At 40.4% G+C, this 21,123-nt stretch overlaps 1 protein-coding gene across 3 annotated transcripts in view; it reads left to right on the forward strand.

Annotated features, from left to right (window-relative positions):
* Positions 1–21,123, forward strand: part of Sec15 (exocyst complex component Sec15) — a 162,062-nt gene that overhangs the window by 64,965 nt on the left and 75,974 nt on the right. For all 3 annotated transcript variants that reach the window (XM_081763407.1, XM_081763402.1, XM_081763408.1), the window contains exons 2-3: positions 10,047–10,212; positions 19,039–19,223. In XM_081763407.1, coding sequence (XP_081619533.1) covers positions 10,047–10,212; positions 19,039–19,223 — 351 coding nt within the window. The remainder of the gene's footprint in view (positions 1–10,046; positions 10,213–19,038; positions 19,224–21,123) is intronic.

Below are 21,123 nucleotides of genomic sequence, written 5' to 3' on the forward strand. Positions count from 1 at the left end.
TGTTCAGAGCCCTGCAAACCCAGGCCCGAAGACGGCCCGGCCCGAATGGATCTGTATTCTGTGCCCGGCTCGAGCTGGGCGGAGAACGGGCCGGGCGTAACCGGCCTGAGAACAACCAAGTCTGATATGTCAAATCAATTCTTCAATATGCAATGGAAAATGAGAAATGTGTCGTCATAATATTGCAATGTCTATTTGTCCTTCTGGAATGAAATCTTTGAGTTTTACGTTCGACAGTTATGCCGGCTAGGCTAAAGGAGAAATGGTGAATGAATAAAGTGGTAGGAAACGGGAGAACGCCGAGAACCCCGCTCCCACACGGTGTTTGTCCACCACAAAGTTCACTTGCCGAGATCTGAGATCGAACCAGGGACCCCATGCACCAGAGTTGAACGCTCAACCACTGAGCCACCGTTTTAGGAACACCTAATAGACCCTGGCGTCTTGGTGATTTATTTGATCATTATATTTTGTTATATTTGTAGTGTCATACTATAAACAATACAGGAACATGTAACACCGTTTGGTATTTCTCTTGCTAATTGAACATTACTACAAATTGCGCTGATCTTATGAGCACGCCAGTTCACGGTTTTGGCCTATGGATGATGATGGGATGAATTGGTAGAATGAAAACAGTGGGAGGAAGCGGGACCACCCCGGAAACTCCCACGCACACAGTGTTTGTCCACCACAAAGCTCACATAGCACGAGCAGGGATTGATCCGACGACCTCTAGCACCAGATGTGAGTGCTTTTCCTAATGAGCCACCGTTGTTCCTCATAGATCAAGTATCGGTTCACATTCTACGCAGACCGGCCATAGTAACTAGTATTTCTCCTTTTTTTTCTGTACTTAGAAAGTAAATTCGGTACCACCAGACATGTCAACTCTGACGCGAAGTCGTAGCAGTTGTAGCAGTATTAGCAGTCGTAGCAGTGGTCGTAGTAGTAATAGTAGAAGTAGTAGTATTACAGTACTTTGCAATCTTGAATAAAGAGTCAGTTTCCCAAACACATTACGATTGGCATAGGCTAACATTAGTTTCCGATCCGTCTTTCAGAGTGTCCGGGCCGAACCGGGCGCGCCCGGCCCGTGCAGGGCTCTAGTGTTGTTATTGTCGATGTTTGTCGAAGCCTGACCTGCTCGAGTCATATACCCTAAGATATGAGACATGAACGCCATCTCATGCACAAAAGGCTCAATACTTTGAAGAGTACCTGCTATTTCAGCATCGAAACTCCCTTCCTTAGTCAGTCGGACCCAGGCGTGCACCCAGAAGGTTTTGTTTTGGGGATTCCAATACTACAAGACACTTGCTCTATGAAGTATTGAGTGGGTATTGTTCTGTACACGTAGATTGTTTTTATGAATACAGATGAAGTGTAAAATCAAATGTTTATGCTACATCAATCATTTTCTTGTTAAAGAAGTATAGTTTTATTATGAAAGTGTACAAATGCATGTTGAGTTAGGAAGTTTTTGGGGAATCCGGATGCGATGGATCCCCTGTCCTTGTTGGACCGATATATTCAAATTATCCGCTTTCTTTAGATCCCGTCCTTCCAGCTGTACTTTTGCTTCACTTCCACTTAAGCATTTTATTGAGTACTAGCAGAATATTCGTTCTTACACGGGAAGAATGTTTCATTTTGGATATAAGGGATGAATTTGTATTTAAACGGCATCGAAAGTGTCACTGTTCGTCGTAGCGACCCCAAAAACTAGGATTCGACACTAATATCAGTCATTTTCGATCGATTTTATATATATCGACCCCTCCCCAAGTTGCGGAGCTGAATGTGTATTTAAACGGCATCGGAAGTGTCACTGTTCATCTCAGCGAACCCGAAAACTATGGATTCGACACTAATGTCCGTTTTCGATCATTTTTAAATACCCCCCCCCCTCCCAAGGTGCACCGTCAAAGTGAAATGATAAAAGCATTCCCAGGCCCGAACTCATCTATGTTGTAAATTTGATCTAGATCGGTCGGGTGGTTTAAGAGTTATTAAGTCATAAACGTGGTGACTTTAATTTTTATGTATGTAATTATAATTTATTAATTACAGGGTTAATCATAATTTATTAAGCTAAACATTTCATCATCATTACGACCAAGTCAACTGATACACATTGCATTTTCGAACACAGTATTAGCCATTCTATTTTATTAAAAAAAAAATGAATTCTGCATGTTCAACTTTGTCACAAAGTAATCGATATTTAAAAAGTTTTTGCCGGTTTAGATAAGGTGCGAAGAATATCATGATTTATCTGACAAGTAGGTACCAAACAGTATAAACTTCGTGTAACACAATGTAGTACGCTGACGATTTTTTTTTTTTTTTAAGCAAGGTAAAATAGTAATTGTAGAAGATGATCTTACTATTCAGTGCAAAAACTTTTTATAGTCACAATTAATATCAAAGAAATTACACTCCATTAAAACAACAGCAACAAAATATTCAGCCAGTTTGTTTTGGATCTAAAAGTTGGTCGGTAATTCAAAAGAAAATGTCAAAGATTGAGATTTTTGAAGATGAAGTTTTGAGGAAAATATTCGTTGTATATGTATAGCTACATGCCATCGAATATAATGCAGTTAGTAACACCGAAACGTCTAAAGCGTGCGGGCCATGCCGCTTGCGTGGATGTGTAGAATTCTAATGGATGAGTCAAGTAATTCTGATACTTCCAGTGTAAACGAAATGGCAAGTTTCCAAAAGTTAACATTTTTAGTTTCAAACAATGTGATTATTAAGTAAATTAAGTATGTAATAAATAAAATATTTTCCAGTATGTGTATCATGTCCGTTTTGGTACCATTTTATCTTTGATATATTTATTCTGTAATTTATTTTCTTTTGATAATTTATAAACAAAAATGAGATTTTCTCTTCCATTATAATAATTATAGATCAACACAAAATATGATCATTGTATGCACACATTTCTTTGGAACTCACCGAAACAAATGATCTTGAACTACGTCGTGTGTGACGAATTCCCTCGTGGCTATATGGTTAAGGTACGCTCCTGGGACTCAAGGGCCCCGGATTCGAATCCTACGTTAAGCTCCAGTTACACGTCTTATATACCCTCGGTGCTGAAAGAAACGCAAAACTTCAACCAACAGCCACTGTTATGAATGATTTAGACTCGAGTGGGAAAGAGCTATTTAGGTAGACCAGCAGGTAGAGAATATAAATCAGTGAATTAGGAAGTACAGTATTAAGAACAATCGTGACAGAATTGGCTAGGCAAGAGTAGGATCAAACGACAAGCTTTTGTTTCTGCGGTGATGAACCTTTAGTCTCGTAGTCATAGAATAAATCATTAGCTTGTCAACACTAATCAAGTATACTACAGTGGAGTCCCGGCTATCCGAGTTTTCGATTAACAGAGGTTCCGTGTTAAGCGAGCTTAATCAAACAAACAGAAGTTTAAAAACTAATCCGATTACAACGATAAGCAGTCCGCAGACTTTTGTTTCAGCAACAAAGCAAACATAAAGCTGGTGTAAAGATAACGACTCCGTCCGATATTGCCACAATTAAGCTTTAATTATTGCACGTCTTGAGTTTCAATTAGAGAAGGCAGTGTTCTACGTCGAACAGCAAGACGACACAGCACCAACTGACATTATGATGTTGCTATGTCTGTGCAATATAGCGGCCAAAAACGAGACAGCTTAATGAAGCAGAAGACTGTGAAAGATTTTTTTTGTAATATATATATGTGTATGTTAAACAGTACCTTATTTATGTTGTGTTTCGATTATTGTGTATTAGGTTATTGTGTTTAACGTATATATGTATAACTATATGTACTGTACTGTATGTCTAATAACAAATATAATAAAAATGAATAATCCAATAAAGAGAAATAATGAATAAACAACAATAATATAAAGAAAATTCTATCTATCCATCCGTATTAATCGAGTTTTTGCTTATCCTAGTTATATCCAGTCCACATTAGCACTAATACTCGGGACTCTACTGTATATAAAATAAATATCAAGATATTCATTACTAATAAGTAACTTTGGAAAACTGTTGACAAATTGGAAATAAGCGAGAACTTCTTTTGCACTTAAGTATATTTTTTCATATTAATTGAATGTTCTCATTTGAAAAAACTAAAGCAAAAAAGCAAAATAGTGTAACATGAATAGTGATGTTAAACATGAATACCACGAGAATTGTTAAATGGGAGAAAGTGTTGCGTGAAATTTGGCCTTGTTGTTCGTTTCTGAATTGATACACATAACTAACTATAAGGAACATGGAAGAATACACTTCGTTGTCAAAGGACACGTGCATTATATTGTAGCTATCAGTTCCAGTGAATAAAGCCTCCAAGGGATTCATGACAAGAGTGTTACCCTTCAAGCTTGAACTAGGGAGTTCGAACTCTTGACAGTGCCAGGCCGGAATAACACAATGTGGGCTGTGATTCCGGAACCAGTTGCTTACCGGAGAAAAGTAGTATAATGTAATTTCAAATATATTTCCACTTACCCAGTTTGAAGATAGTGGTGTTGCTGTTGTCCATATTGAAGACACGTTTCTACGACAGGCATACTTGAGAAATGCAGTTAATAATTTGAAATGCAGAAGCGTCCACATTGGATATTTCTAATGCAGTAAATTCAACTTATTCTGTAATATATAATTACAGAATAAGTTGAATTTACTGCATTAGAAATATCCAATGTGGACGCTTCTGCATTTCAAATTATTAACTGCATTTCTCAAGTATGCCTGTCGCAGAAAGAGGGAACCCGATATACTGGTCTTAGGCTGTATGTTTTCCCAGGCTCCGATCTACTCAACCCGGATGCTAATTTAGGCCTGGGCAGTACTTTTGCAATGTTACAGTAGACGAAAATGTATAGATTTCGTTATGATACTTTTGTGTTATTCTGTTTTATTCTATTAATATATTTCAATTTCTCACCAACTATGTGAAGGACAATACCCAGTTCTGCCATAAATCCTGTCACAAACATTAGTTGGGATTGAGAATACAATAATTGAAACTAAAGGCACCAGTGATATACATTTATTACCTGAGATGCAGAAAAGTGCTGAAACAAGAATTCATCCGAAGTGGCCTCCTTCGGCCTTGATACATGCTGAAAGTTTCCTGGGCCAATCACAAATTGCAACACGGATGGTTTCAATGGATTAGAAAAACATTTCAGTCCGCTATATTTTAAAGCAACACAGGGGATCGTGAGCCCAAATATATTTGAAATTTTAAATTAACTTTTTCTTTATAAAGGTAACCAAGGAAGTTCTGTTGCTTTTCACCCACCACCTTCGAACATCGATGTCTCACCTAAGATGTACCTGGAATATCAAAAATAGTTCCGATCAGCACCGACGACCTTCTGCCAACGTTCTGGAAGGCCATGGATTCCATCGTGGTAGAACTTGGTGGGCCGTGAAGCGAAGAAGGTATCAAGTACATTTGGCACCTCTACTAGGGATTTGAACTGGCATCCTCTAAGGTGATTGTCCAAGGAATGGAACAGGTAATAATCGGACGGTACAATGTCCGGGGAGTATGGCGGATGCAATAGTGTTTCCCATCTAAGACGTAGAATGGTGTCCTGGGTCATCCTAGCAACTTGGGCTTAGCGTTGTCCTGTAACAAGAGGACACCTTTGTGATTCAGAAATGATGGCTCCAGAGTTTTGAGTTTTTCTTGAACACGGCTCAACTGCTGACAGTACACAGTTGCATTGACGGTTTGACCAGCTGGTAGCAGTTCCCGATGCACGATGCCGCGAGAAGTCCGCCAAATACACAGGAGGATCTTTTTCTGGTGCAGTGCTGGTTTCGGCTGTTTTGGAACCGGTTCATGGGATGCTAACCAATGATGACGGCGCCGTGGAGCTTCGTACAGGATTCACTTCTCATTACATGTCAACACCCTGTTCAGAAATGGCTCTTTCCTCAGACGAGACAGGAAAGAAACACAGGTATCTGCTCACGCTGCCTTTTAGCCCGAAGTCAAATCATGTGAGACCCATCGACCCAACTTGTAGTGCTTCCCAAGTTGATGGAGGTGCAGCTGAATGGTTTCTCCACTCACACTGACATGTAGTCCCAGTAGCTCACAAGTCTAGCCACTGTTCGCATCAATTGCTGCCTGAAGATCTCCATTTTGACCATGTGCTGGTCTTCCGGCACGTGGTGCGTTTTCAAGTATTTCGTAACCGTCCTTAAACTTGTTAAACCTCCGCTGCACTGTCCCGTAGTCACAACACCCTCACCAAAGGCCTAACGTATCTTCACTCCGCTGCAGCGGCGTTTGACCCCAGTTTGAACTCGTACAGCATACACACCCTTATGACGTTTTGTGGAGTCCCATATTCACTCTGTCCTTACGCAAGTTCACGGTGTAACTGAACTGCCACAACCAGGTAGTATGTTGGATATACCCACACGGGCAACTGAGGTTCGCCTGATCTCCATTCGCATTCAACTCACGGTGTGAGGACCAATTGAACAGACCTCCACAAAAGCGACAGAACTTTCTTGGTTACTTTATATACATATTTAATATTAAATTAGAATCACATCTCTTTGAGGTGAAAAATCATGTAAGAGAATAAAATTTTCATGTATTGTGCTTATAAAAAACCCTTCATATAGCAATTTGAGTTCACCTTGCGTGCTGGTTCAGACCAGCGTGTGTTATCCCTGGGTTTGATTCCTTGTAGGACAGCATTGCAATTTAAACATTACAGTGGTTTGGATTGCATATTAAACTGTTGGTTCACATCTCGCATAGTCTCGATGTTGAAACGGGACGTTAGACTTCAGTAAACATACAATTTTTAATCCTTTACATTCAGAATTTTAGGAAATCTTTTCCTTCCTCCTTGCGACTGCCATATTGATTTTGCACCCCTTCCCCCTTCGCTTTGTGGCGGAATTTATAATATCCTTGTGTGGCTCGCTTAGCATAGTCGGTAACACTCTAACCTTTAGTGCGAGCGGTCCTGGATTCGGTTCCCAATAGGGTCACTCGCTCGATAAAAGTTTTTTTCAGACCAGCCATCCTGAGTGAAGTTTTCCTTATTCACACCAAGCAAGTGCCAGGATGCTACTTCACATAATGGTCCCAGGCCGCTTCCTTCCTTTCGCATTCCTTTTTTACTCTCCAATTCCCTGGGTAGCGTAATCGCTGAGTGACGTCGTCCCTCATACATGAGGGGCTAACATGGCGATAGATGGCGAAAGCCCAGAAATATAGTTTCTAATCTTATAGTATCCTTGTGAAAAATTGTAATGTTCGTTTGCTGTGTACCAACAAATTCCTATACAAGTAAGTTTCGCGCGTATATATCTACCGACTGCAAAGCCCCCTCCTCCCTTGCATTTCGCAAATCGAATTCATTCAAGTGAATGAAATATTGGTATTCTTGGGAGCAAGAGTGTTTTATACCAACTTTAGTGTTTTTATGTCCAGTAGTTCGAAAGAAACGCAAAATAATACTACATTTACTGTGTGATTTGTTTGTTGCATCTTTTATACTATTGGCTAGTTCCGCGGAAACAGAATGGGATGGTAGATAACCTATAACATTTCTGAGATTCCAATAAAGGCATTGCTGAATCAGTTAGGCATTTTTAAAGTTGACCATGATACATGCATATATACACATATACACGACTCGTTAAGTTTTAATATAGTGTAGATAAGGAAATTAATATAAAACCTTTTTTAGTCAATTGTTGACATATTTCGTCAAACGAATTTTATTCAGATTTTAAAGCGTGTACAAACAAAAAATGTCAGTATGACCCTTTCTAAATATATGAAGGTAACCAAGGAAGTTCTGTCGTTCTTTGTGGCGGTCTGGGTTCAGTTTGTCCTCACCGCGAGTTGAGTGTGGATGGAGATTAGTCGAACCTCAGTTGTTGGAGCGGGTACATCCACCATACTACCTGGTTGTGGCAACTCAGTTACACCGTGAACTTGCGTAAGGACAGAGTGAACATGGGACTCCACAGAGCGTCATAAGGGCGTGTATGCTGTACGAGTTCAAACTGGGGTCAAACGCCGCTGCAGCGGGGTGAAGATGTGCCAGACCTTTGGTGAGGGTGTTGTGACTAGGCGGACAGTGCATCGGTGGTTTAACAAGTTTAAAGACAGTTACGAAACAGTCAAAAATGCACCACGTGCCGGAAGACCAACATATGTATCAAATGAAAATCTTCAGGCAGCAATTGAGACGAACAGTGGCCAGACATGTGAGGAACTGGGACTACATGTCAGTGTGAGTGGAGAAACCATTCGGCAGCACCTCCATCAACTTGGGAAGCACTATAAGTTTGAGGTCGATGGGTCTCAAATAATTTGACTCCAGGCCAGAAGGCAGCGTGAACAGACACCTGTGTTTTTTTCCTGTCTCGTCTGAGGAAAGAGCCATTTCTGGACAGGGTGTTGATATTGTGATGAGAAGTGGGTCTGTACGAAGCTCCACGGCGCCGTCATCATTGGTTAGCGTTCCATGAGTTGGTTCCTAAACAGCTGAAACCAGCACTGCTCCAGAAAAAGGTCTTGTGTGTTTGGTGGACTTCTCGCGGCATCGGGAACTGCTACCAGCTGGTCAAAGCATTATGCAACTGTGTGCTGTCAGCTGTTGAACCATGTTCAAGAAAAATGTCAATACTCTGGATTCTCGAGCCATCACTTCTGAATAGCAAAGTGGTCCTCCTGTTGCAGAACAAGGCTAAGCCCCACGTTGCTAGGATGACCTGGGGCATCATTCTGCGCCTTGGATGGGAAACACTACTGCATCCTCCATACTCCCCGGACATTGCACTGTCCGATTATCACTTGTTCCATTCCTTGAACAATCATCTTAGAGCACGTCAGTTTAAATCCCTAGTAGAAGTGCAAAATGTATTTGATGCCTTCTTCGCTTCACGGCCCACCATTACCGCGCGGGAATCCATGGCCTTCCAGAACTAGCAGAAGGTCGTCGGTGCTGATGGGGACTATTTTTGATCTTCCAGGTACGTCTTACGTGAGACATCGATGTTCGAAGATGGGGGGGGGGGAAGCAATAGAACTTTCTTGCTTACCTTGATATTTAGTCTTCCTTTACAGGAAATATGGGAGGTATTGTGACTTAGTGACAAAACTCTTACTTTAGATGTAAAGAGTAGTAGGTTCGATTTGGGCCTATACAAATTTGAGGTGTACTACACAGTGAATTTTCTATAATTCTACAGTTATCTCTCATTTTCTTATTTCGCTAATTCTAATAACAGTTCTCTATGAATGAAGTATATCGTCGCGCACCTCGAAACACTTCTTACATTTTTGTTGAAAGTGAATAATGTACTGCAATATGAGTAGAAAGTTGTGTTGCGTCTTCTCTTATATTCCTATATGTCAGTTCTTAATAGTTTTCTCTTAATAAGGAAAAGTAAAAAGTATAAATCGCTATGCAAAAGGAGGTAAAATCTAACACTTTTTATCCGCTATATTATGTGCAAATATTGATTATTGAAAAATTATAGTGTTGCAGAATAATTATAAATACCCATCAGTATGAGAATACAGCCTGTGATAGAAGATATACATTTAAAAAATCGTTAATAACTTTAATTATGAGAAATCACGTCTTTTGCTTCTCGTGAAAAGTCAGAATTTCTGTACATAGCAGTTTTTCGAGGCGCAACGATGATCAGTCAATTCTATATCACGGGGTGTATATCGTGAACAAGAATTTAAATTATTAGTTTCCTCCGAACCAAGTCCTGTAGTTGTGAACTGAGTAAATGCTCTCACGAGCCAGAATTTAGTTCATTAGTTTCATTTAGATAAATGGCGTAACCGTGAAGCCGAAAGATAAGTCCAATTTGCAGTGTGATGAAATTTTATTTTATTCAAAAATAAATTACAGAACGTTCTAATTAAGTACTTAACGTTTAGCTGTTGTGGTAAAGTTGAGATTTAAAACCTTTTAGTCTGTGTACATATAACTTAGTGATTGCTTTTGTATTTGCAGAGCAATATACGATGGGGATGAACATCAGAAATTTATGGAGCGTCTTGATGCTCGAATCAAGAGCCATGACAAAGACATTGAGCGTATGTGTAATTTCTACTACCAGGGCTTCATTGACTCAATACGAGAGCTTCTTCAGGTTCGGACACAAGCCAAAAAGCTTAATGTAAGTTTTTTTTTTTTTAAAGTTAAATATATTGTTAATTTAAACAAATTATTATAAATTATTGGGAAAATAGATCTAGTCACATGTTTACTCTTTCCTTCTAGTGTGGTTCCTCATACAGATCGTAATCAGAAAAATGGAAACACCTGTAGTTGGCAACACGTCAGATGTATGGGTTGGCAGTGATGTCGTGGCGCCCGCAGCGCCGGACCGCTGGTGGTGGTGTGTTAGGTCGGTCTCCATACTACGTCAGGCGCAGTGGAACAGCAGTTCCAGTAGCTGCAGCAGTCGGAGGTAGTGTAAAATGGGAGACCTCTCAGAGTTTCAAAGAGGGCAAATTGTTGGTGCGCGGTTATGTGGAGCGAGTGTGACGGCAGTGGTTACTGTGTTAGGTGTGTCGCGTGGGACAGTGTCGAAGGTGATAACGGCCTACACAACACACGGGAAAACCACATCGGGGAAGCGGAACAGTGGGCGGAAGAAAATCATGAGTGACAGGTCACGCCGGGTATTAAAGCGCATTATCACGCAGAACCGTCGTGCCACTGCGGAGCAAGTGACGGGGGAACTCAATCAGCACCTCCCCCACCCTGTTTCGACAATCACAGTCCGCCGCAAATTACATGACATGAACTTACGGGTCGTGTTGCACGGGCCAAACCGCTCATCAGGGACCATAACGCTTTCGCACGCCGCAAATGGTGCCGCGACCATGCAACTTGGACCATTGAGGACTGCAAACGTGTGATATGGTCGGATGAGTCATCCTTCACCCTATTCCCAACCACGGGCCGTGTTTATGCGTGGAGAACGCCCAAAGAAGCTTATAATCTGCAGTGTTTCCGCCCAACTGTGAAACATGGCGGCGGCTCGGTGATGCTGTGGGCCGCCATATCATGGTTTTCATTGAGTCCTGTGGTCACACTTAGCGGACGAATCACTGCCAACGATTATGTCGCAATTTTAGGAGACCACTTTCATCCTATGGTCCGGATGTTGTTCCCGGACAATGACGCCATCTTCCAGGATGATAATGCACGCATTCACACAGCTGGCATTGTTGCAGCGTGGTTTGAGGAACATCGGGATGAAGTTCAACACCTCCCCTGGCCCGCCCAATCCCCAGATCTCAACATAATTGAACATCTGTGGTCCGTCTTGGAAACACGACTCCGGCGACGATTTCCACCTCCATCCTCTCTCACAGAACTGGCCGATGCCCTGCACGAGGAATGGTGTAAAATTCCACTTGCTACCATTCACGACGTCTATGCCTTCATCCCACGTCCCATCAAGGCTGTTCTGAAGGCGAAAGGTGGCCCGACACCATATTAATCTTGTAAGTTGCAATTTCATTCAGGCGTTACCATTTTTCTGATCACCATCTGTAGCTTGCTGAATGAAATTTCTTACACCTCTACAACCTTTGAATAAGGTTAGATTTTTCCTCATAAGAGATGATACGTTTTACCGAAAACTGTTTTCCTAATATTTTTTCTATATATGCTCAACAACACAGCATTCTTGAGACTGTTTTGAATTTCATGAAATAACTTATAATTTAATTAGCCTAAATAGTATTTTTTCGTGTTGTAGCTAAGTGACTATATTTTTACATATTAAGTAGAACTATGAATCGATAGTAGAACTACATATAAAAATAGATGGTACGTGATCTTTATTTATATTAACAGTATGTTAGATACATTTGGTTTAACTCTAATACACTTACATGTAATGTGATGTGCACAGATTAATTGTGATGAAGGGACTTATTTTCCTGTTCTGCTCGGAGAAAAAGTGCATATTAACTTTTTAGTTTGTTTACTGATGAATTTGTTTCAGTCAAATATATGTATATTAATTTATACACGAATCATTCACTGAATTGTGACCTATGTGAATAATGGTTTCGACCATGTTGCCACATGAGTTTCGTGATGACGCAATGTGCACGCAATAGTGCACATGACCGGACTTACATAGTTAGTAGTGAGTCTTAGCATGTGATGGGCAAATACCAAGATATATATTAGTGTTTGACGAAGACCATATCGTGGAGCCCTGAAGAGTTGGTTCCTTGATTGAGGAAACAGTTGCACTAGTGGGTCTTTGAGAGCAGCAATAGCAAAATTGTATTATTATTGGTGTCAACAAAATTGTATCATTACTAGTGACACGTCACATTACTGAAGACGGTGCAAGTTTGTCAGGATAAGCGTCGCATTCAGCATGTGGTACGGGCCCACATGCACAACATGGTAAAGGCTCACAGCCCCAGTACATCGTACACTCATATGTATGTGCTATTCTGCAGGCGCCTTCAACGTTACTCGTTCCTCACTGAAGTTCAGCAGTGACAATGATGACTCGCCTGGAGCAGGAAATATGAAACTTGGACGTTAGAAGACTGGAAGGTATTGTGATTTGATGGGTCGCCATTTTTACTCTATTCTGTGGGTGGGTATGTAATTTTCAGAAACTCCATGAGGCGCTGGAGCCTGGGGCAGGGCGTGTGGGACAAGAATTAGGTCTTCTGGTGATTGTAGACAAAAGCAAGACTGGTGTCCGGTATCGTGATCTGACAGACTCGGTAGGATGTGACGTAAAACTACAGATTTGACTTTTCTTCGTGACCAAAAACTACACGTAAAACCCCATCATGTCTGGGGTTTCCGTATGATTCTACTGATTGCGCCCACTTTCGTATTCGACCGGTTCTTCCATTTTCACTTTCGTGTGTTTCCTTTTTTATTTATCACACGAAATAACTATGATACTTTAGAACTTAATATTGTGATTCTTCTTGAATGATCCTTAATAGTACATTCTTAAAACAGCAAACTTAACATTGTATAGCATACAAGCTACGAAGTTACCCTTTACTTGTAATAATTAATATACTATTTCTACTTCTGGATTGAAAAGATTATTCTTTCTCCGTGTAGATTTAACTATGGCTAAGAAGTTCCTTGCATGATCACACTTAGCGGGATTTATTAATCGGATTCCCATATAAAACTTCTAACCATGGTTGTACACGTATTGTTCGTATTTATGAAATTTTCTCCTGCTTAAACCTATGTTAACTTGTAATAATTTCTATCCGCGGCAGATAGTTAACAAAATAATGGAAACACCTTCACGTAACACAATAATAAATATGACGTTTGACAGTCTTTAGCCTGTAGTGTGGCTTATATTCGTCGCAGACTTACGACATATAACTCTTAAGTCGTTTCCAAAGAACTAGTGGACATTCTTCTTGCAGTGCTGCACTCTGTTACTTGCTTGGCTGGATTCGATTTGAGCGTTCTTTGCAGCACCGAGACTATGTGAGACATGGACTGACAATTTGAGGTGAAATCCAAATCACCATAATGCGTTCAGATTTCAAGGTTCCCAACTGGAATTGAACCTTTGAACCCCGTGCAACAAAGACGCACACTAGCCACTAGACCAGCGGGGATGGCAGCGTTCATTTGCTTCAATGATGATGGAATAGGAAATCTGAGTCAGCCCCATTTCTCTAAAACTTACTATAGATGTTGAGTAGTATTTCATTCGGTGGGTTGAGTGTGCCAGTTCATCCAAACCACGTCTGATTGTGTGTATTGGTGCATTATCATTTTGGGAAACTGTGTCGTTGTCCGAGATGAAAGCAGCTGTACCATAGAATGCACCATGGTAATCAAGAAACTCCACGTAATCACTGATAGTAATTCGTCCTTTGGGAGTAATAATGACACGAACAATATATAATGGAATTGCAGCCTACACCAACACAGAGCATGTTTTTGGAAACTGGGAGAAAGATATCTTGTTGGATCTTATACTTTTCCAAACATCGACAGTTCATGTTTTATGTTCTCGGCACATACACTTCCGTGATGATAGCGGTAATTAGAGGTTTTGAAACCACAGCCCGACCAGGAATGTTGAGATTATTTACTTCTCCTCAGACTATACTTGTAGAAACAGGCTTCCAGGTACTAACAAAGCTGTGCATCAGTTGTGCCGTATGAACTGTGCTTTTTTGTGATAATGCTTGTCGGTGCTCGTGTATCCCTGTAACCTAGTCTTGATTACCGTCCACTGTTTTTCTTTTGCGATGATGTCTTTGTCACGAGTTCTATATCCCATCATCAACTTGAATATTCTCGATTCACTGACAATTTTGGATATAGTTGCTCTCAGCCAACCGCGCATTCATAATTGCTTCTGAAAGTGAGAGAGTCCTAACCCTTTATACCATCTCTCGTGTATTCTATACATTAATCTATGTTACATCATCTCGCGTACTATTATTACTCAACACTAACACACGGTAGCGTACTATTATTACTCAACACTAACACACGGTGGTTGAAGTCCACAAATGTTTTGTGTATGAAGATTACACGCTGCTGCTTATAGGTGTTTCCTTTATATATACAGGGGTTGGACAAAAAATCTAAAACGTATGCAAAAGTGTGAAAATCATACCTAGTATGGTGTGGGGCCTCCTTTTGCGTCCAAAACAGCTTGGATCCGACGTGGAATGGACGTATACAGCTCCTGAATCGTGATATGTGGAATTTTGTACCATTGTTCCTCCAAAACATGCTTCAGTTCTTTAAAGGATGCTGGTGGAGGGTAATGAGACCGAACACGCCTTTCTAACTCAGACCACAATGGCACAATGATGTTCAGATCTGGTGATTGTGGGACCCAGGGGAGGTGTGATAGCTCCTGGTCATGCTCCTCAAACCATGATTCCACCGTTTCTGCAGCGTGATAGGATGCCAAATCATCTTGGTAGATGCCATCACCATCAGGGAACAATATTTGGACCATGGGTAGAACCTGGTCTCCCAAAATGGCCTAATACGCCTTAGCATTCATCATTCCATGCAGGGCTGTGATGGGACCTGCAGAAAACTACGATATCACTGCCCGTACTGTAACAGAGACATCCCGTGCTTGACAGTTGGGAGCAGACAGTCTGTCTCATAGGCCTGCGATGGTGTTCTCCATACATAAACACGACCGGTTGTTGAAAACAAGGCGAAGGTAGATTCATCGGACTACATTACATGTTTCCACTGCTCATGAGTCCATGCCTTGTGGTCCTTTCACCACTTGATATGCCTCTTCGCATTTACTGCTGTGACCAGGGGTTTGGCGATAGCGGCTCTACCATGAATTTTCATTTTATGAAGTTCCCGTCGCACTGTTTTCGATGAAACCGGGTTGTGTAGGCCGGAATTGAGTTCAGATGTAATTTTCATTGCAGTGGTCTTCTTTTTAGATGCTATAATCCGTTTTAATGCCCTCCGGTCCCTATCTGACAGGATTGTCTTTCGACCACTGTTGTGCTTTGCAGACGTCGTTTGCCCATGAATTGTGTATGCCTTCGTGACATTGGACACAATGCTTTTTGAAACCCGCACAATGTTCGCCACTGTTGCCACTGAAGCTCCAACCAGACGGGCACCAACGACCATGCCTCCTTGGAAGTCTGTCAGGTCCCCCATTTTACCGCACCACTTTCACACCACGACACTCACAGATAAACTAGTTACTTCTGACGGAAGAGGAAAGTCCACACGACACATTGAAAAAAAATGATCGGCAACCGCAACACGTGTTGTACACTGGAGGGCCAAACTTAGGTGTGTCCTGTATGAAGTGTTTTTAGATTATTTTGTCTATCCCCTGTACATATACTATTATCAATTACGCGCTTCGCTGGGTTAAATTAAGAAAAAATAGTAATATGTTTCGTTAGTCAGTCACTTTTTACTATTACCAAAGCGCTCCTTGATATTGGTCATTTTGGATGATTTTTATATATCCCCTCTCCTCCCCATGTTGTGGGTCACGGCATCAGAAGTGTCATTGTTCATCTCAGCGACCCCGAAAAATACGAATTCGATACTGATATTAGTCATTTTGATTTATATATATATATATATATATATATATATATATATATATATATATAATCCCTCCCACAATTTTTGCGGTATCTCCGCTGGCCCGTCCCCCTCCCCTACGTTGCACCGTCAAAGTTAAATGATAAAAATTTTCCCAAGCCCGAACGTCAACTATATTGAAAATTTGATCGAGTTCGGTTGGGTGGTTCAAGAGTTATTAAGTTTTATTTATTTTTATATATTTGTCCCCTCTCCTCCCCCTCCCCTCCCCCTCCCCTAAGGTCTACCGTCAAAGTGATACGATAAAAACCACCCCAGGTCCGAACTTCATCCATATTGAAAATTTAATTAAGATCAGTCATGTGGTTAAAGCGTGATGAAGTCACAAAGACGGTCACTTTTATTTTTATTCTTTTTACACATCTCCCCCTCCCTCTCCCCTAGGTTCCACCGTAAAAGTGAAATAACGAAAACATCCCAGGCCCGAACCTTATTTATGTTGAAAGTTTGATCAAGAAAGGTCTGGTGGCTCAAGAGTTATTAAGTTTAATTTATTTTTATAGATTTCTCCCCTCCCTTTCCCCTCTTGTAAGTTCTACTGTTAGTGTGTTTGCACACGATACAGACAAAATCGACGGAAGCCCCGATAATATCGCTGTCGGTGTACTTTGCACACCTCGCCGATAATGTCGGTGGAAGCCCCGACAATATCGTTGCCGGTGATGAGCGAAGTAGTCGACACACACAATATATTCTGTACTGTGTTTCTAAAAATCTTCTCCATATATGAAAATAAATGAAAGTAATGATAATCGGGAAAATTATTTTTTAAAACAAGGACTTCAAAAACTGTTCTGAAGAGGTGTGGAGGACGGTACAAAACTTAGAAAAAATAGGTCAATGCCTAAATATGTTTAGATTTAACAGTGCCGTTTTAAATAGGTTTCGTAAACATATTTTCCTTTCGATGAGAATTGATGCTGCGGTACATTGCAAACTACATTAGTTTTAATTTTTGTTGAAACATTGTTATATGTCGTATGTATGTATATTATCTTGTTTTCCATGCAATTAACACTAATGTCGTAGCAGAATAAATGATAAGATTCGAATTAGTAATTTTGTTTTACATTGCTCCATACGCACCTGTCGTTTCTCGTTTCTTTTTGTCCATGAACTCAGTCCTCGGCAAGGCTTGTATAAACTTCTCGCCATGCTTTTTGCTTTTCAGTTCTGCCCTTAAAAGAGTCTGTTATCTTATCCCATATGCAAGGTCTATATTCCACAAGTTCAATAAGGGTTAAAATATCGTATGGAAAAATTCTTGCCATCTCTAAAATTCTAAGCAAAACTAGAAAGGTAAGAATGCAATAATACACAACCTTTTCATCCAGTCAACGTAGCTAAACTACAGAACCCTATCAAGAGGGCGATGCCGGTACAAAAGGGAGAGGGAAAACTTGGATACATAGTCTGAGTGGTCCCGGGTTCGATTCCCGGTGGAGGCATTCGGTCGAAAAAGTGTAAAACGCTTTTTCAGACCAGCCACCCTGAATAAGGTTTTCCTGGGTTTTCCTCATTCACACCAGGTAAATGCTGGGGTGCTACCTAACTTAAGGTCCCAGGCCGCTTCCTTCCTTCCCCAATCCTTTCTTCTTTTCCTTTCCCCGGATAGTGTGCTCGCCGAGGGACGTCATCCCTCAAACGTGACGGGCTAAATGGCCTTAGTTGCCGACAGCTCAGAAATCTAATTCCTAAATCTAAATCCCCCCATAGCTTTGGTCATTGTTTTCAATTGCCATTCCAGAAATTCTTTTAAAAAATGGGAGGAGGGGATACTTTTGGAAGTGAGAGAAAAGATCTGCAACAAGTGAAGCATGGAGTCACATCCCTCTTGAGATCACAATAAATTAAATGCCAATGAGTCACTTCTCCTTGGGAGCTTTACAAAGAGTGTTTGATTGTGCTGGTTTCGTTTCAAAATAATAATAATTCTACTTTAACTTGTCAACAAATATTCTATTCAATCATTGCTTATTGAGTGGGACCGGGAGAAGTGATCTGCACACAATTCTGATGAAAATAAAAGGAAGTAATAATAATCAGGATTTTTTCCATATGCTTATGTTCACAGTGTATCAAACTTTGAAAATTACGCTTACATTAATATCCAAAATGTAATAAAATTTAAATGCATTAGTAGATTTAAAAAAAATACAATCAAAGAGAGAGAGAGAGAACAAAAACAAAAAGGGAGTAGACAATAATTAAGGGAAATTGGTTATGTAAGATTCTAAATTTCCTATATTCTATTTGATAATAGCTATTTAGAGGAAAACCAGTACTCTTCACATTTCCCACATTTTATACTTTATGTAATACAATGAATTAGCTACTTCAAAACAGAGATTGCAAATAATAATAATAATAATAATAATAATAATAACATACAATTGTAATAGAAAAAAATGGAAACAACAATGCAAAGACAAGAAACACAGCGCCTTGTCACTCACTCTTTTTACTTAAACAACTGGCAGGCCGACATTATCGGCAGCATGTGTATCAAATCATAAGAAAACATTGCCCCCGACAAAACCGGTGTCGGCGATGTCGCCGGCAATATCGGGGGCTAGCCGACAGCATCTGCGTGTCGGAGGATCGGCCGATAATGTCGGTGGCGTGTGCAAGGTACGATTTGAGTACATTGAAGTCGATTCCACCGCCGACATTATCTGCGCTTCCACCGATATTATCGTTGCCGTGTGCAAACGCACTTAAAGTGATATGATAAAAACCACCTCAGGTCCGAACCTCATATATGTGGAAAATTTTTTAAAGATCGGTCGGGTGGTTTAAACGTGATGAAGTCACAAAGACAGTCACTTTTTCTTTTTTTTTCTTTCAGGCCGAAGTTGTTCAAATGGATGAAGACTTGAAGAGATCAGCAGCTAGTCTAATCGAAAAGGGAGAGGAATTGCTGAAAGCTCGGAAAGTGCAGTGTAACATTGCAGCAGCAATTGAAAATCTGTCTTTGTGCCTTCCAGTTTTGCAAACATACGCAAAATTACAGAAGCAAATGAAAGACAAAAGGTAAGTAAGCTCATTTGTTTACTGTAGTCAAAGCATTTAGGGGAGTTTTCCAAGTTAAGCTAATTTCATGCTTGTGTGTATCTACATGGCCAGAGCATGCATTTTAGTACGTGTGTTTCTGGGTTCAATTCCTGTTTAGGGCACTTTTTCAGTGTTCATGCAACACCGTGAGGAGTTTGTGGAGCTGCTGGAACTAAGAAACGCTGAATTTCTATAGAAAGCCAGCAGTAATGACGATGGGACTTGCGATTTGCTGACCATGTATCTTTCAGTTTAAAATCTTCGATTATTCGGCTCAAGAACTGGTAATACCTTGCGGAGAATTGCAGGGAAGAGTCAATTTGTAACATGGAATTCAACTATTTTGCATAATAATCATCATAAGTATTTTGCCATTATTGGCAGGTCAGTTGCCCAACTAAGAAGCTTCCATGCTCCATAGCCTTCAACTAACTTCTTCCTCTTCACGTACGATTTTTCTGTTTTGATATCGTCCATCAATTGAAGCCTCCTTCGCCCTCTTTCTTTTTCTTTGCTACCATACCCTCTAGCACGTCCCCCATGACACACTTCCTTCTTATCCAAGGTTTCAACCAGTTTCGCTTCCTATTTGCAATAATATCTAAAACTGTTCTTCTCTCCCTCACCGTTTGTAACACACACTCATTTGTTTTCAGCTCGACCTAGCTGATTCTCTCCAGTCTTCTCCATGCCCACATTTCCAAAGCTTCCAGTCGATTTTCATCACTTTTGTGTGATGTCCATGTTTCTGCCCCATACAGTACAATACTCAACACGAAGCATTTTATGAGTTTTTTCTTTCTCAATTCTTTATTTATTCAGGGTCCCACAAAATAAACTTTTCTTCCTCCTAAGGCTTCTTTCGCCATTCCTATCCTTGCTTTTCTTTTACGTTCACACTTCATATCATCACTAATAATACTATCCACGTATCGAAAACTAGTCACCTGTTCTATTTTTTTCTCCTCTCGTTCCAGTCACCATGGATTTTGTCTTTCTAATATTTATTTCATCCCTTATTCTTAGCCCTTCCTCAAGTTTTCTAACAAGTTACTGATTTTCTTTTCAGATTCTGCAACAAGTGCTACATCATCTGCAAACCATATACATCTAATATATCTTCTACCGAAATGCCACCTTCATTATGTGGGCTCTTTTTAATTATCTCTTCTAGATAGCATACTTGTCGAACTCCCCCTTCCAATTGGACTCTCCTCTGTCATCTCTTCCCATATTCTAACAATTACTTGTTGGTTCATAACAATAAAACAAACCATATTTTCCACGAACTGGTCAGTAATTAATCTTCTAACTCTCTCTCTCAAACTCTCCTCGCGTTACTGCGGGCAAAATTCGCGTTCCATCTTCTGTCTGTAGTTTATATAGAATTTGTCGAAACTCAAAATCTTACATAAAATACGAACACTTCGTATGGGGATCTTAGAAATCATCCCACTCCTTTTTCTTCCTTTCGAGGTCAAATATCAAGAAACACTGAAATGCATGTTTAATTACTGTATTTCATGTCCCTAACTTTAAGGAGTTCCGAGATATGGACATCTTATAACAATCGCCACCCTCATTTTCCCCCCTGTACGTCACATTTCCAAAAAATCTCTCTTAATGATACCTTACATCACAAATTCTATGCGCTGTCCAAATTTCAAGTTTCTAGCTTAAGGAGTTTGGCGTAAGCATTGATCAGTCAGTCAGTCAGGACGACTTGTAACAATTCACTACTCTTTTCTGTTCACTTTCTCCCTATAATATTGCTGTATCGTAAGCTGTACGCATCTTTTGCCAAAAGTTTTTTTTCACAAGCAGAAATGTGCTAAAATAATTTCCGTAATGTGTTTTAGTTATGTTGTAGTTTCAGGAT

This window comes from Thermobia domestica, chromosome 1 (assembly GCF_964235325.1).
Source record: "Thermobia domestica chromosome 1, izTheDome1.hap1.1, whole genome shotgun sequence".
NCBI lineage: Eukaryota > Metazoa > Arthropoda > Insecta > Zygentoma > Lepismatidae > Thermobia > Thermobia domestica.